At 54.4% G+C, this 16,425-nt stretch overlaps 1 protein-coding gene across 9 annotated transcripts in view; it reads left to right on the plus strand.

Moving 5' to 3' along the window:
* The window catches only part of CUNH4orf50 (chromosome unknown C4orf50 homolog), a 93,678-nt gene extending 77,457 nt beyond the window's left edge, over positions 1–16,221 (plus strand). For 6 of the 9 annotated variants that reach the window (XR_007340991.1, XR_007340989.1, XR_007340994.1 and 3 more), the window contains 2 exons: positions 7,539–7,576; positions 9,132–9,165. Coding sequence is in view for 3 of the 9 variants with exons in the window: in XM_048784147.1 (XP_048640104.1) it covers positions 9,132–9,323 (192 nt within the window). In the remaining 6 variants the exon portion in view is untranslated. Of the gene's footprint in view, positions 1–7,538; positions 7,660–9,131 lie in introns of all 9 variants that reach the window. The other 3 variants (XM_048784148.1, XM_048784149.1, XM_048784147.1) reach the window with 3 other exon arrangements.
* Positions 16,222–16,425: the final 204 nt, after the last annotated feature.

Raw genomic sequence — 16,425 nt, forward strand, 5'->3', positions numbered from 1 at the left:
GGATCCAACCGGAACTGGCTTCTGCCCCTCCTGGGCTTACTGCCCAGCTCCATCTTGGCTCCTCCACCCAGCTGCAAGTGCCTCCTCATCTCAGGTTCTGCACTTGGGGACGACCTTCAGCTTTATAAGCTTGTAGACTTGCCAGGGGCCTGTCCCTGCCCTAAAGGAGACCTGTTCTCTGTTCTGGGAGGCAGAGGGTAGTGGCTAGAGGAGAAGCCACACAGCAACCAAGGTCTTGCCGCAGTCCTAGTTCTGCCTTCTTTGCAGTGGGTGGAGCCCAGAGGAGCCCTGGGGTACAGCTCCGCCCCTCACAGGTGATTGATTGGCAGATAGACACCTGGCCCATGCCAGACCCGTAGGAACTCTTCCCAGATCCTTTGAACCTAAACCTCAAGTCTGCCTGCTCAGGACTCCCAGAATAACTGCAGGCCTGTCCGGGTGTCCCTCTGCCTGTGGCAGAGAGGAGGCCGGTGTAGAGGGAGAGAGGGGAAAGACACGGCTGGCCACAGGCAGGGAGATGGTGCTCTAGGCAGTGCTGGTCGCTGGACAGCCGTGAGGGCCTGGCTCGCCCTGGGTAGCTGCCCACCCTTCCTCTCAGGTACTGGAGATGGCCCTGCCAGGAAGCCCCACTTTACCCAGGTGACCTCAGTCTGGTTTCTTTGACAGGAGCTAATTGTGTGTAAAGTAAAATGCAAGTTCTAGGTGCGATGTATTCCCAGCAGATGACACGGGGGAGGAGGACAGAGACTACCATGCACTGAGCTTGGCGATTCACACACATTTCCCTGTGTGAGGAAGAGGAGTCGAGCAGGGGACAGCTGCAAGAAGTAGAATACCTTTGACCCAAACAAATACATGCCGATGACCCCACTCATCAAGGAGCTGAGGGACTTGGCCTCGGGAGTGGCCCAGCAGCTCAGTGGTTCCATCAACCCCTCCGCTGCCCTCCACCCTTCAGAACCACTCTCTTCATCTTGCTGGCCTTTCTTCTTAGGGGTCATTGCCTCATGGTCACAAGGTGGCTTCTGCAGCCTCAGGTTTCACATTTATGTTCCAAGAGAAAGGGAGAAGCAATGTTTTTTTCTAGATGACTCTACAGACATTGCCTTGTATCTCATTGGCCAGATCTGCCCATAAATATGTCCCATGCCATTCCCAACTGAGAGCCAATACCACCTTTCCAACTTCCGGAGCAGGAGGAAACGAGGAAAAGAGTAGACTGGGAATACCCATGGGATCGGCCAACCAATTGTCTTTCCCCAGTAGCAGGAGTGTGTGAGATGGCATGAAGAGCCCCGTCTCGGGAGGGTTAAAGCTGCACCTAGGGTGTGGGCAGGATGGAGGTGAGCCTGAGGGGGTGGTGGGGACCCCTGGTGGTGGAAAGGGGTGTTTCAGGACGGACTCTTCTAGAAAAACCACCCTGGCTGTGACCTGGAGGGGGCAGGGGAGTGGTGGAGAGGAAGCAGGTGCCATTCTGTGAACAGAGGGTGATGTAGTCAGGTGCAGAACTTAGAGCCACTTCCTCTGAGCTGCTTACTGGACCAAGGTGTTGGTCAGGTGGACAGTGGAGACTAAACCAAAACAGAGAAACAGCGGGATCTACCCACCCCAAGGGGATGGGGACTCCAGACAGCACCCATAGCTGATGTGTGACTGGACAGAAGTGGCTTTTATCTGTGCTTCTGTGTGCACAGACAGATTCCAGGCTGCACGAGGTGACTGACCAGTGGCCAGGGGAGATCCAGATAAATCCCTCCACCCTGCACAGGAGGACGCTGGACTCTGGGTGTGGCTAACAAGTGAAAAGGGAGATGCGTCTTCACACCCGTCTTCTGGATTTCCAAGAGGGAGGCCGTGGTTTACTTACAGAGCTCCTGGAAAATGTATGTTACGAGAATTGAACTTATGCAATGTGTGCTTAGCAGAGAAAAATAACAAGAGAGAAAGACGATTAAAAGGAAAACATTAAAATCCATAAAAACAAAACCATTGTGACCCTTTTGGCCCATGCCGTCTTTTTATTCCTATGGGTAAGTTTCCTTATGATATTTAGGATCATGATCCATAGATGATTTGTATCCTGCATTTTTATCTCATCTTGTAGGCCTTTACCCAAAGTCTTCATCAATTCGTTTTTCATGGTTACAGGAGAGGAAACTTCCTTGACGCCTGCTGTTAAGCATTTGGGCCATTCTGCCCCCTTTTTTTCCTAGAATAAATAACTTGCTGATTATCATTGGACTGAATCTTTGCCTCCCTCCGTGGGAGACAGTTTCTGGGAGATGGAGTCTCAGGAGAGGAATCGCTTTCTTAAAGGGAGTAAACATTTTCAAAGCCATCGATACCTCTTGCTGATTCAGACCTTTATGCTTGTGGTGAAAATCAAATTGGAAACAGACGATGCACCGAGAAAGCCCTGCGGCCGCCCACTCCCTGGGGCCTGTGGGTTTGCTCATGACGTCTGAGCACAATTTATTGCTTCATTTCTGAATCGGATCGATACTCCCAGGAGCCCCAGTGTAATGAAATTCAGAGGCCCCCCGACTCTAGAGCAAGCCCATCAATTAAGCCAGGATGTGGGAGGAGGAACGTGGAGACAGCCTCCATCAATCTTGATATCGAAGCACAGATTAGGGCGTATGGAGAACCCAGTGTTTACCCGTCTGTGTTGTTAGTTTCCCACACGACCAGGAAGCTGTGGAAGTCAATCTCGGTTGCCTGTTCTGTGTGTGCGCTCCTTCCACACTCTGCCTGTCACGTCACCCCCACCACCCACACTCACAGTCCAACGATGGTCATTGAGTGGAACTGTATAAGCCACTGCGGCACCACCTTGTCCCCAGGAAGCTCTGGAGCCTCAGATGTCATCTCTGCCCCTGCTCAGGCCTGAGCATCCACTTCTAGACACTAGCCCTGTCGGGGAAAGTATCCTCGCCTCACTGGTGGAGGAACTGAGGAAGAGAGTTATGCAACTTGCCCAAAGCTGGTGGCACAATTCGTGTTTTTATTTTCTGCTATTTACAACCCTTGGCCACCTTGGTGCCTTTGGCCAGCCTCATCAGGCTGCCTGACTCCTAGAGGTGGGAAGCACTTCCTGTGGGCACACCTGTCATGGGCCTACACCTGGTCACCCCTTAACTGAGCCTGATACACCAAGCCAGCGCTTCCAGGTCACCCCACAACCAGGCACAGACAGTTAAGACAGTGCCCTAGCCTGGAGCCCGGCATCACTGGGACGTCCAACCGAGGCTTGCTCACCTTGGCCGCCCCGCCCACTCCTTCCTGCAGAAGCCATAGCAGGCGCTTGGGTAGCTGGGCCCACCCAGCTTCCACTGGCCCCCTGCCTGCTGCCCGCCCAGGGCAGCTGTGAGAAGTAAGCTCTTTCCAGGGTAGTTGCCTCTGTTGTCTGTGCCATTTCCATATCTGATTAAAACAAAATCCAGGGGTTGTTAGAACACTGGCGTGCACACACCCGTGTGCACACGCCTCTGGGCACATGACCTCTGTGCTCCACCCATTGTGCCTCTAACGTAAGGACACGTGCATTCCCTTGAAGGTAATTTGGAGTCTCTGCTAAAAATGCCTCTTCTATCAATCCCAGATGGTTTTCTTCATAACATTGTATCTACTACAGTTATAAAAATATTTCTTTGCTCATTCGGTTTTCTCATATTGCTTTTGCAAAATTAGCATCCGCTCTCATTCATGAACTCGCACACTCTCTCACGTACACTCTTACCAAAGCCCCCACCTACGGGGGCACTGGAGCTGGCTGCTCCTGGCTCGAGAGACCCCAGCTTCTCAGTGACGTCACCTCAGTGGTTGGCACTCATCCACAGAGGTTTTACACCACGGAAATCGGCCAACGTGAAAACTCAGGTCTCTTTTTGTCCGAGCGCCGGCTGCGCATTTCCCAGCCGACTCTGCAGTCTCCTCCTCTGTGCCCTGCCAGGGTCTGAGAGCAGCAAGTCACCTCTATCTTTTTACCTTGTGACAGATGAGCAGGTCGGGCTGCCTTGGGCAGAGGACGCAAGCTGGCCCTTCTGTGCATTCTCTCCCAATCCCGAGGAACCGCAGGGCAGCCAGGGAGTCGCCTGACCAGGCTTGGCATGTCTGTAGAGACGCCCGCTCCATCCGTGGCCCCCAGTTGGCACGTGAAGCATTCCTTCTGGGGGCCACCCACGTCCCAGCAAGTCTCAAAATTTTAACTCCATTCATGGATGAATTTCCCAACCGTTAGAGCTGCCAATGGAGCAGGCCTCCCTGGCAAGGTGCTGAGTGCCAAGAGATGCCTGCGAGGGCAGTTCAGCAGCCATCCTGCCCGGAGCCTCCCGCGGGGAGGGTCCTCTCTTTGAGAAGGGCCAGAAGACTCCACGCATTAGGTAGACTACGGGGCAGAACCCATTGGCTTTGCTGAAACCCTGGAGAAATAGGGACACCACCCTGCTGAAGGTGAGGCGGAGAGGGCTGTGGGCGAGAACCAGGAACGTTCGTGCTCAGCCGTGATTGAGGGGGACGATTACTGTGAGGTCGCTTGTTTTCGGGGGAGAGGTCCGTTTCCTAATCTAATTATGTGGGGTGTGTTCTGTATGACTCCACAGGAACAGCTAGCACGCTAATTAAAACTCTGAGATTCACACCAAACGTGTTCATAGCCCAGCATGGATCCGAAGCACAGACAGCATTGGAAATATAAAAATTAGTGACCAGATGGAGAAAACAAAGTAGATTCTTAAATTTTGAAGGTTTTTATTTGAAAAAAAAAATGAGTTTTGCACTCGATTCCCTGTCCCTGCCAGAAAGTGCTGACTGCCCCCAGGAAGTGCCTTGGAACCAGGTGCTGTCGATGGGGATCACATGAGTTGGTCCTGGTTCAGACGGTCCCTGCTCAGGACCTGCCTCTCTCAGGCTCTTGCAGGCAGTTTCCTGTGCACATGGGGCTGTTTCCACGCTGTCCCTCTGGGCCTTGCTCTGGCATGGGTCCTGGACTCTGGCATGTCTGCTTTAAAATCCCAGTGCCGCCACCACCTACTATGGGACCTTGGGGACATTTCTCTGTGCATCTCAGCATCCTCCTCTGTAAATGGGAACATGATAAACATGCATCCTAGAGTCACAAGGATTCCATGTGACTGTCCTGTCCAGGACTGGTGCAGCGGCCAGAACAGGGCAGGTGTCCTCTGGGGCTGTGTCCTGTAACGTGTGGCTCTCCTGCTTTGCCCTGCTGGTCCCCCTTTCTGGAGCCCTAGGCTCACTCCTTTGTGTCAGGTCCCCCGGGACAGGTGCCTCTTGGGGCTCCCTCATAACCCTCCTCAGCCGCAGCCTCCAGGATCTCCTCTCCAGGGCTCTGGTCTCCTGTGGAGCTGGGCTGTCCTCTGTCCTGAGGGCTGGGAGCTCCAGGGAGCACATGCTGTGCCTGCACCGTGATCGGAGCACTTGGTGGACCTGGATTTCACACTGGATGGGGGACGCTTGAAGAGCATGGCATTTCTGGCCCAGCAACTGCACCTGAAGAAGTGTGGTGGAAATGGAGGCTCCCGAACCCCTGGTGCCAAGAAGAGAAAGACGCTGGAGACAGCCCAGGAGCCTGCCCCCGTGCCAGCGGTGCCTGCCCTTGGTGGCTGGCGTGTGCCCTTCCACCCCAGGCACCTGGCACCACGGCTGGAGGGATGGCTGCGGTGCTGGGTCTGCGGGAGGCCCCGAGGCTGCTGCAGGATGTGGAGAGGCCTGAATTCCAGAGACCAGCGGGCAGAGGCGGGCTGGCTGCAGTCGCAGGGTGTTCCGTGGGTCTTGCTGGAGTCTGGGTGGTCCTAGGAGCAGAGAGAGATGGCGGTGTGAGGCAGGGGAATGCTTCCCCTGGAAGTGGGGAGCCTGGTGGGAGGCTGTCCCGGTGGTCCAGGCAGAGATGGCGGAGGGCGGCTGTGGGGGCAGCAGCACAGGAGAGAGGACCGGAGCCCCCAGCTCTGAACTTCAGGGGTTTGTCATCTTGTCACGGCTCATCCTCAGCTACACTGTGACTTTCAGATCAGAGGGAGAGAAAAGATGCTGATGAAGGTCCCCAGGTGTGACCTTCCCATGTCCCATGCTTGCCCCAAGCTGCCTGGCCTGGGGGTGGGTGAGCGGAGGTGTCAAGGACAGCCATGTCTGTGCTGCTCTCCTGGAGGAGCTCTTGTCTTCAAGGGTCTGAAACTAAGTAGGACATGGACTACTGTCCCCGTTTTTGGCCTGGTTTTCTGATACCCCAGGGCTTCCCCCCTCCCCATCATGTGGCTGCCTCCGTGCTCGGGATCTCCCCGCTGCCTGCTCACTGCTCACTTCCTCCGTTGACTGCCAGGTGAGGCTGCGGCTGGTCTCACCTGCCCAGGGCAGAAATGCCTGCCAAGGTTCCAGAACTGCCTCATGCCGTGGGGTTGGCGAGGACCCTGGAGGGCACAGGTTGGGTGCTCCTTCAGACGTGGGTGTCCCCTCTGCCACCCATACTGCAGAGCAGAGAGCTCTCCAGCCCCCTTGAGAAGCCCATCCCGTGCCTCACTCTGTCAGGTCTCCGAGGGGCTCCTTCCCTGACCCCACTCTTCCTCTTCTAAGCCAGCATGCTGATTCCTCGGGCATTAAGCTTGGCACTGGTCTGTGGGCACACTCAAGGAGTGGCCCTTGAGGACAGGTGTCTGGGTTTTATTCATCTCAGCATTCCCCATGGCCTTGAGCACAGGGCCTGGCACACAGTGGGCGCTTGGCAGGGAACCCGTGAGTGAGTGTGCAGATGGTCAGCTCTCACTCTCAGGAAGGCCTCTGCACCAGCTGGAGCATGGCTCCCGGGATCCCCACTTCTGGGCTGGTCTCCTGGCTCCTCTTCGCCTCAGCACCTCCCCACACAGCAGGCACACCAACCTCTCCTGCTGTGCTTGTCTGCCCCCATGCCTAGGAGCCTCAGCCTCATTTCTTTTCATGGCTGGATCTCCCTGGTCATTGGGTCTTCACTCTAATGTCTCCACTCAATCTCCAGCAACCCATCCCTGGACCTCTTTATCTCTCTGTGCTGAATTTTGGATGATTTTCTCAGCACTGCCTTCAGTTCACTGAGTCTCTCTTCACCTGTTTCTAGTTTGCTGCTTAACCTGCCTATAGAGGTCTTATACCAATGACTCTGTTTTTTTACTTATAGAACGTATACATCTGTGGTAAACATTATTTTAAAGCACTTTGTAGAATCCCTATTCCATGTAACCCCTTCAAGTGATGTTTCTCCTTTTTTTCTCCTTTGGCTGACCATTTCTCAGAGTATGTTTTGTATGTTATAATTTTTTGAGTATAACTTTGTCAGGAATTATCCTCTGAGTGTCCCACTGGGGTTATGGAGATGACCCTATTCATTGATTCTGGAACTGTTGTTGCATTGATTTCTTGGTCAGTGCAAGAATTTGGGTAATTTAGGTATGAACCGTGTGTGGGACACAGGCAAAGAATGATGATTGCTTTGTGTTTGGTGTCACTTAGCTGCTTCTTGTGACAGCAACTTTACTCTTCTGCTTTGTCCTCAGACTGCAGCATCACTCAATACAGCGATACCCAGATGCAGGTACTTAGTGCATGAGCTTACTGAAGGCAAAGCCCCAGGCACATGCAGGAGCGTGGCACTCCCTGGAAACACAGGCTTCTGAGGTTTGCTCATGGACACAGAGCCCCGAAGGCTGGGATCGAGCCTAGGGGTCTGAGTGTTGACAAAGCTCCGAGTGACATGGGTGCCTGCTGACGTGTGGTGCCAGTGGCCCTATGAAGTTTGAGGATTTGAATTGGGTTTATTTTTGTCTTGCTTATTCCCTTCCAAAAATGCATGTGATGTGGTGCACAGACAGACAGATATAAATACATTTAGAAAAGCAGGCTCAAAACACCTGCACACATAAACGTGCAGTGAGAGCAACTTTGTTCCCACGGGGTGACGTGTGGTGGGCATCCTCACCAATGTCCTCATGGTGACCACAGCCACAAGCTACGTGGCCATCATTGTCCAACCCTGCAGACCCCAGTAAATCCTGCCTCGGTGAAATCAGCCGGGGGGCAACTGTGGAACCACAGGGGGATGCTGCGCTCTGGTCCCCCTCTGTAAGTCGTCACCTTGCCCAGATGCACTTATGCATCGGGCACCGTCCATGCAGGCTCCTCTTGGCAAACCAAGCTCCTAAATCCCTGTCTGCCCGCCACGCTTGCCGAGCCCCTCCTGGCCTGCACCGTTCCACACCACTTGGCTTCTGCCCAAGCTGTGTTCTCTGTCCAGGAAACTCCTATTTGTCCCCAACACTGCCCAGAGGTCAGCGTCTCCAGGCACTCCCCACCCCCAATACCTTCCTTTCCTACCTCCCTCTCCTCCTTCTGATGCCACGACTGGGTCCTGGCACTGGCCTGGGACGTGCCCAACATCCCCCCACTTCTCCACGCAGCCCCGCTGCCCCTCACCCCTGTCCTCTCATGACCTCCCTCCCCAAGGGCCTCTGTGCAGGGGCCTGGAGACCTCTTCCTGCTTGCCCACCTCCACTGTCCCTTCCTGTCACCCCGGGCCATCTCACTCTGTTCTCCATGGTCACAGCAGAGACCTGCGTACACCCTGTGGTCCCCATGCTGCCGTGTTGGCTTGAGTGCACGGACACCTCGGGAGAGGGCGCATGGAGCTGCAGAGGCACCCAGCCTGGCATACAACAGGGCTCTAGGGAGGGAGGAGGGAATACATCCATGAGAACCCCAGTTTCTCTCTTCCTTTGGGTCAGTTGCTCTCGGCCTTCTGATAGCCACTGACCTCTTTGAAAGGCTCAGAAAAGCTAGAGCCCCTGTCCACCCCCAGTGCACAAATGTCTGCTCACATGGAACGTCCATATTACCTCAGGGTTCATGAACCCCAGATAAAGAGGATGCTTAATTTCATTGTTTTTGTCAGTGATCACTGAGGTCACTTTGAATCCCAAACACAGCCTTTCCTAGAGAGCAGCAGGCAGATCAGGTAAGGGCTGCCTACCACACAGAGCCAGAGGCGGCCCCCAGCAACCCCAAGGCTGGTGCAGGTGGATGGCCACACGTGGAAGTCACACTGGTAGGTTTGGTCCCTCTGAGGACTCATCTCCCTGCTTTCCTTGTTGCAGGAAGGAAGACGACACAGAGGCAATCACATCATCCCAGGAATATTTACGTCTCTCCCAAGTGACCGAGGGATTTACGATCCCTCCCAGAGAGTCACATTCCAAGCCAAGCCTGCTCAGCTCGATGATGGGGACACCTCTACCTTGATGGTACCAGCAGGGAGCCAAAGGCGTGACACAGGAAGGCTGTGTTAGCACCAGGGGTCGGCGTGAGCCTGGGGTCTGGAGTCCCGAGGATCTGTGGCTCTGCCACTCCTAAGCCACGTCACGTGGAGCTGGTCACTTACCTTCCTGGAAAGAGCTCTTCATCATCTGTTTGAGGGTCCCCCTGCCTACTGGACAGCTGTGCCCTGAGGACCAAATGTGCTCATGGCTGGGAAGGTGACTCCATCTCCTCCCGGTGGCTTTAGGGACTTGGTGCATCTTGGGCTCTACGTGGTCCCTCCCAGGGTAGGTGAAGGGACCTGTACTGGAATGGTTTCAAAGTGACCTCAGTGATCACATTGACACTGACATTTCCTGCAGAGGCTCAGCTGAGCTGAGGGCCTAACTGTGCAGAGACTTCGAGGGAGAGGCCCTGGGTCTCCGCAGAGTCTCAGAGGAGACTGGACCCCAGTGGTCAGGCGCCCCTGGTCCGAGAGAAAGGGCCCTGGTGGGGAGCCAGACACCAACACTGTCTCTAACTTGCTGGTGACTTCAGGCCGCCCCTTGGCCTCCACGGGCCTCACTTCCTCATCTGTACAGTGGGTGTGACCACAGCCCCCTGGGCCCCCTGTAGCTCTGATGCCTGCTGCAACCCTCCCGGTGTCACGCGCACGTTGCTGGGTTCCCACTGCGCAGCAGGCACTGGCTGGTGGGGAGGCCCCAGACCAGCCTCCCTGCTCTGGGAAGAAGGGCGAGCTCTTCCTTTCCACACACATGTCACTTCAAGCAACTTACGTCCACTTATAACTTACATCCCCAAATACCCACCCCACGCCAAAGGACCCCAAGCACGGCACCCCGGTTCCAGCAGTTTCCACCCAGCAAGGGCGTCACTGCCCAGGAGTTGAGCTCTGACCAAGGCTGCCCTCTCCCTCAGGTGACTTTCCCTGTGAGCTTCATGACTGTGAGGCCAGCTTACGTGGACAGCTGGGAAGTGGGGGTGGCGACTGGGGACAGGTGACCTCTAAGTACCACCTGGAAGATGCAAAGAAAAGCCACTGCCTGTTGAGGCCCAAGCCACTTATTTCCTGGTCGCTGCTGCTGTGAGACAGGAGTCCATGGCAGGAGGCAGCCTGGGGTTGGGGCCAGCACTAGTGTCTTGGGTGGCAGCAGAACTGGGGGTAGTGGTCAGTGAGGGCGAGTGACGGACCTTGCGCTTCTCAGCGCAGCAGGCACACAGCCTGTTCTGTTTGGTTTACGCCTTTCCGTTTGTTGGGTGGGCTGGTTATAGTGAAGTGAGCACAGCCTGAAACTCGCCGTCTTAAACCATCTTACCGAGCCATCTTGAGTCCGGTTCAGGGGCCTTGAGCACATTCATTGTGCCCCTGTCACCCCCACCACATCAGAAACTTCCCAAACTGAAGCACCGTCACTAGCTCCCTGTCCCCTCCCCAGACTCCAGCCACACCACTCTGACCTGTCTCCAGGGACCTCCAGCAACTGGAATCCCATGGTACTTGTCCTTTGGTGACTGGCTCAGTGCATGTGCAGGACGTGTGCAGGTCAGCTCGTGGTGACGCCCGGCTCAGCGCATGCTTCCTGCTCAAGGCTGAGTAGTGTCCCGCCCCAGGGATGCACCACGCGTGGTCCATTCCCTCACCACCCAGGACAGCTGGCTGGCCTCCACCTCACGGCCATCTTGAAGGAAGCTGCTGGGGACGTTTCTAAAATTATAATGAGCAAGTGACCTTTAAGAGCCAGGAGATTTCTTATATAATCTGGATGTCTGGCTGCCTTGGACAGTTGGTAGCCCTGGTGACTTTGAACCCGACCTTCCTGGCCACGGTCATGGCTACCTGAGGTCAGCACCCCGCTCCCCGACCAGCACTTGGCCCAGCGGGCCTCAGGGTCCCCCATGCCTTCTCCTCAACTCACCACGAGCTACAAGTCTCCACTGCTGTCACCTGGTGACACTGGGTCTGTTGTCACCTTTGTATTGTGGGTGAGAATCCAGAGGCACAGAGAGGGACAGTGGCCTGGCCCGTCCCGCAGGTGGGCAGGCAGAAACTGCATCCCCCAGGGGTGGTCCTGGACCGGAATTGCAGTGCCTGGGCTGGACCCTCAGCTCTGCTGCCACCTGTCCAGCAACCTGGGCAGAGCCCTTAATGGTTCTGAGCCTTGGTCCCTGCTGTGGAGGACAGAGAGGAACGCAGCCCCTCTACAGCCTCGGGTTGAAGATGGAAGATGGGCACACGTTGACTGTGAGCCTGGGCGGGGGCTGGCTGTGGGGCACCTCCTAGCAGGAGGCTCTGGGTGTGATTCCCCGGCACAGAGGAGAGAAGGAGGGGGCGGGGAGAGGGAGAGAGACCAAGCTGGGCATCGGGAAGCATGAATAAGAGCACAGGTCACGTCAGGTGACCTAGTGTGTGGGAGTGGGCACCAGCAGGTGCTTCACAACTGCTCCTTTCTAACAAGTGGGGCCTGTCTAAGGCTCCAGATCTCCTTCCTGGCAAGATACATGACACTGTGGGAACAACCTGGCTTTAGGAATTGTGAGCATGATTTCAAAACCCACCCTGAGCAGGCCAGCCCCCTGTCTGATCTGCAAAGTCCTCTCTTGGTAAGTGGGGGGCCGTATCACTCTCCTCGCCAGCACCAGGAGAAATGAGAAATGTCAGGTTCCTACACTTAGTATATGCTCAATAAAATCTGGGTCCCTTTCTTCCCTTCCCAAGCAGAAATCTGCCACCTAGGTTAAAAGAATGTCACGTTTTTCCAAATGTTAAAAAAAGAAATGAGAGAAATCTGTCTTCTAGTGGCCCCTGCCCCCAGCACACTCCACAGGTTCTTGGGAGGCCACTTAACAGGTTTCATCCCTTCACTTAACCAACAAGCCCAGGTGCCAGGCGCGGCAGTAGGCCCTGGAGTCATAGGAGAGGGCAAAGCGCTCCAAGTCCCCACCCTACTGCAGCGGAGTTCCCATTGGTCAACAGGTCAGCGGTGCTGAGCACTTGGTAAGTGTCCCCTGAGCTGGCTTTGTGCAGGGCCTGGCTTTACCCTTGGGTTTGTTGCTGGGGGATAGGGGCACCCTCTGTTCTGGGCCCCGCCTGCTGCTTCACCAGCCCCAGATGGAAAGCTCCCCCTAAGGCCCCAGCCATCGCCTACCACTGGTCTTTCTGCCACTCATGCTGTTACTGTTACTTCTGTCCTTTCCAGAGAGGCCCCCATGGGGTGAGTAGTCCATGCCACTGCACATGGGGGACCCTGGCAGAGACCCCCTCTTTGAATGAAATGGAAAGGTAGATGGAAAAGAATTTTGTGTCTCATAAACATGAGACTGTCCACATGCTCCACGGAGGACAGATACCACCTGGCCGAGGAGAAGACCATTAGGGTTTAAACCAGAGGGACCAGGCTGCCATCTGAGTTCTGCCACTTACTAACCCTGAGGCCAGGGGAAGGAACTTCCCCTCCCGTTTCCTCGTCTGGCAAATGGGGGTAGTGAAATAGCTGCTTCTGCACGTGCTGTGGAAACAGTGGACACGCTGGGCCGAGAAGCGCCTGTCAGACCCAAGTGCTGTGCAGGTACTTTATTCAGGTCCTTAATTCAGTGCAAACTTATTAGGCACCTACTGTGTGCCGTTATGAGCATGGTGATGATCTGTCTTAGGACAATTTGGAAAAAGTCCCCAGGCAAAGGGAGAAAAGACTTGCTTGTCAGATGGTTGTACTGCACATTCATAGATTATGATTAGCAACAGCCAGCCAGTTGGCATGGTAACGTTCCCCATGAACCACTAGGCAGTGTGCTTAAAATAGGTACGCTGAAGGTGCGGTGGCAGCCGGGAGCAAGGCAGCGTGGGCAGATGGCTCTGTGGACTGACTGGGCCATGTGCTTTGGGGGTCACTCCCTTGCCCTTGCCCAGCAGGCCAGCAGAGCAGGCATTGAGCTAACAGGTCCAGAAGCACCCTCTGTGGGCGCTGGCAAGGCCTTAGACTTTAGGATCAATGTCCACCTTTCCTCATTCTACAGGGAGGAAACCAAAGCCAGTGGGGTTCAGGGGCACCTCCAGGTTGATTTGGAGTCTTTACAGAGGATTCCCAGCCGGGCCACCATGCAGGCCCCTCAGGTTCAGAATGCCACCATGCAATTCATTTCATAGCAGGTCACAGTCTGCGTGGCCCCACCTGGCAACACGTATTAGTGCCAGGAACTCTTTCCCTGGGTGTCGAATCCATGAGCATGTTTCTCCCCGGGGAAGCCCTGAGCTCCACGGTACCTTGGAAACGCACCTGCTTCTTGGCTAGACTTTGTGACTGGGGTTCGGCTTCACCCTCCATGACCTGCCCTGTCTAGTTCCTCCCTGTGAGAATCTCCAGAAAGCGGATGGAACTCCGTGAATCACTTTGTGACGAGATCATTTCGGAGTCTGGTCAGCCTTCATTGAAGAGGGTGGGGAGCCCAAATCCTCTCAACGGATAGCTCATTTTTGTTGGTTTCACTTAGCAATTTATTGAACAAACTTTAGAAACTTGAGGGGGTCTTTTCTCCCTCTGGCCGCTGAGTTTCTTTTAAGAAATCCACAGCTCCCAGTTGAATCCAGGCTGAGATTCCAGGTCTGGAAAGTGAAACTTTTTGAGAACTCAGTCGACTTCTGAGAATGGGGTGCTAGACAATTCTGACATCTTTTAGACCGTCAACTTTCTTTTCTGAGTTGAGATTGCGCTGTTCTGGGGCAAGGAGGTGGGAGGTGTCTTGAGAGAACTGCCACTCGTCCCCCAGGCCATTGGTCGGATGTGAAGACCTGCAGTGGAGACTCCCTGTGACTCCTGCACACTGGCCTGGCCTGTATGCTTTTCTAAAGATCCAGGCCCTCACCCAGGCTGCTTGCATCAGAAGTCTCGCCTGGGCCCCGGGCAGGGCACCTTCCAAGAGCTCCCTGGTGAGTCTAACACACACCAGGGACAGAAGCATCAGACTATGGCCCCACAGTCCTTTGCAATTCTCCCATCCTCTTGGCTAATTAAATTCCGAGATGCCACTGCGGGTTTCTCTGGTGTTAGACTCTTGTTCATTTTTACTCCTCGCTGGGGATAAAATGTGTTCTCAGAGTTGGCGGGAGAAGTTTCTCATCTTTGGAGTATTTCTGGCCGTGAGTCGGCTTTGTGACTGTGCCCTTAGAGGGCCTTTTAAGCTGAGGATAATCCCTATGGAAATGGATTTCAGGACACGTGGTGGTACTTGGCTCCACAGGGCAGCTCTGGTGCTGGGCTCTGGATGGCTGGTCACTGCACAATATCTGGAAATCCAGATAAAGCCCAGACACTGCAGCTGATGTTGTGATAGAGACACCAAGAGAGCCTCCTGGGGGTAGCTGCCTGCACCCTAAACTCTTCAGATCTGGATTTAGTGAGCGGTTATATCAATGGTATAAGCAAACAGGACTAGGTCTCCATTCAGCCTGCGTACCAGCGGCCAACTTTATTCCTTCTTAGTTTTGAAATAAACTCTTTGAAATTCTCTGGTGCCTTAAGGAAAAATGAGAAAGGAAACCCCTGGGGTTTGCTGATATATTTAGTCCTCTTCCCTGTGTCAGGAGAATTTCTAGAGGAAGAGAATCCATACGCAGGACCTAAAACTGCTTTCAATAAGCCCGCAGAGCTGGGGTGGAGAATTGCATTTCCTTTTATCCCATTTGATCTTTCCCATGACCGCTCCATGCCTGGTGTCCGTGCAGTGAAGAGTCATGAACTGACACCGTGGCCATGGCTGTGATAAGGCACAGACCGATAGCACCTCTATCTGATGGTAGAAAAAGGGAAGGAAAGACAAATGACTGAGATTGTTAAAGTAGCTGAAGACTTTATTTCAACTCTGTGTCAATGTGTTTGAATGTGCTACGATGCAGTGTTTGTAAGCAGGACACTGAAGTGATGGCGAGAATGCTGTCTGTCCAGTGATGTGACAGCTATTAACCTAGACTTCTCATGGGGACAAGGGCAAAGTCTGCCCCTAACAGAGGAGGGGTGAGCTCTGGAGAGGTACTCTGGGTTTGAACTCTGGATGTGCCAAGCAGCCATGCAGGCTTGGGCGTGGTGCTTGTGTCCCCAGCTTTTCTCAGGAACAGGGCCGGGGGGTGTGGGATCCTGGGGGGAGCGCATGGTTTTTATGCACTCAGAGCATGTTAGAGGACACCAGGAGCCCTGCCTCTTCCCCGTGACAGCAGGCTCTGCAGATGCCTCTCAGAGGGATGCTGGAGCATCTACCACCACCCTGAGCTGGGGACCGCGTCCATCTCTTCCACAGCGCAGGTTTTCACCGCCTGCTTTTTGATGGTCAGGCAGGGAAGAGCCAGTGGATCACTGGCAGAGATTATGAGTAAGATTTGTGGGTTCATTTTGGCAGATCCTCCAGGGCCTCCTTACTCTTTCCTAGTTGAATCCTGGGCAGAGATCCCAGGAAATCTGTGAAGCACAACATCGGTTTGGAAAGTGTGTGTTTTTACACTGGATCCAAAATGCACAGAAAGTCCACCCCTTGTGGCTGCGTGGACAGGCAAGGACTCCTAGACGATGGCGGGATAAGCCCCCCACGGTGGGATGTGTTGCTCACCGGGTGGTCCAGCACCAGGAGCAGACCCCCTTCCTTTTGGATGCTCTTCAGCAGGACCCTCCTCTGGTGCTGGGCCAGTGGGTGTCCCGTCATGTCTGCCAGCAGGGATGTGACAGAGCCAGCCACCAGGAGCTGCTTCTCAGATTCCTGATCCCTGGGACTTGGGCTCATCTCTCCCTTCCAGGTTTTCAAGATTTGTAACAATTGCTCCATCTTGTGTGAACCAGGCCAGGATTTCCCCTTGTTACCCAGATGTATTTTTCTATGTTAGTTAAATGTATACTTTGTGTAATTTTGTACATTAAAATGTATGCTTTTCACAGAGTTGTTTTTTTTTTTTCCTTTTGAATGTTTGATGGATGAATGGTTCCCACAGTGTTGGGAGCCCTGACGCGACACAAAGAGGCAACGGATCCAGGACTCTCTTGGTCTTGGCAGGGAATGCAGTATCTTCTCTCTAGGGGAATCCACTTTGCACAGACCGTGAGGGGATTCCCTGCAGGATCCGTCACATCCCTGCATTAATTTCCTTGCTGCCCT

Source organism: Marmota marmota, unplaced genomic scaffold, assembly GCF_001458135.2.
Source record: "Marmota marmota marmota unplaced genomic scaffold, marMar, whole genome shotgun sequence".
Lineage (NCBI taxonomy): Eukaryota > Metazoa > Chordata > Mammalia > Rodentia > Sciuridae > Marmota > Marmota marmota.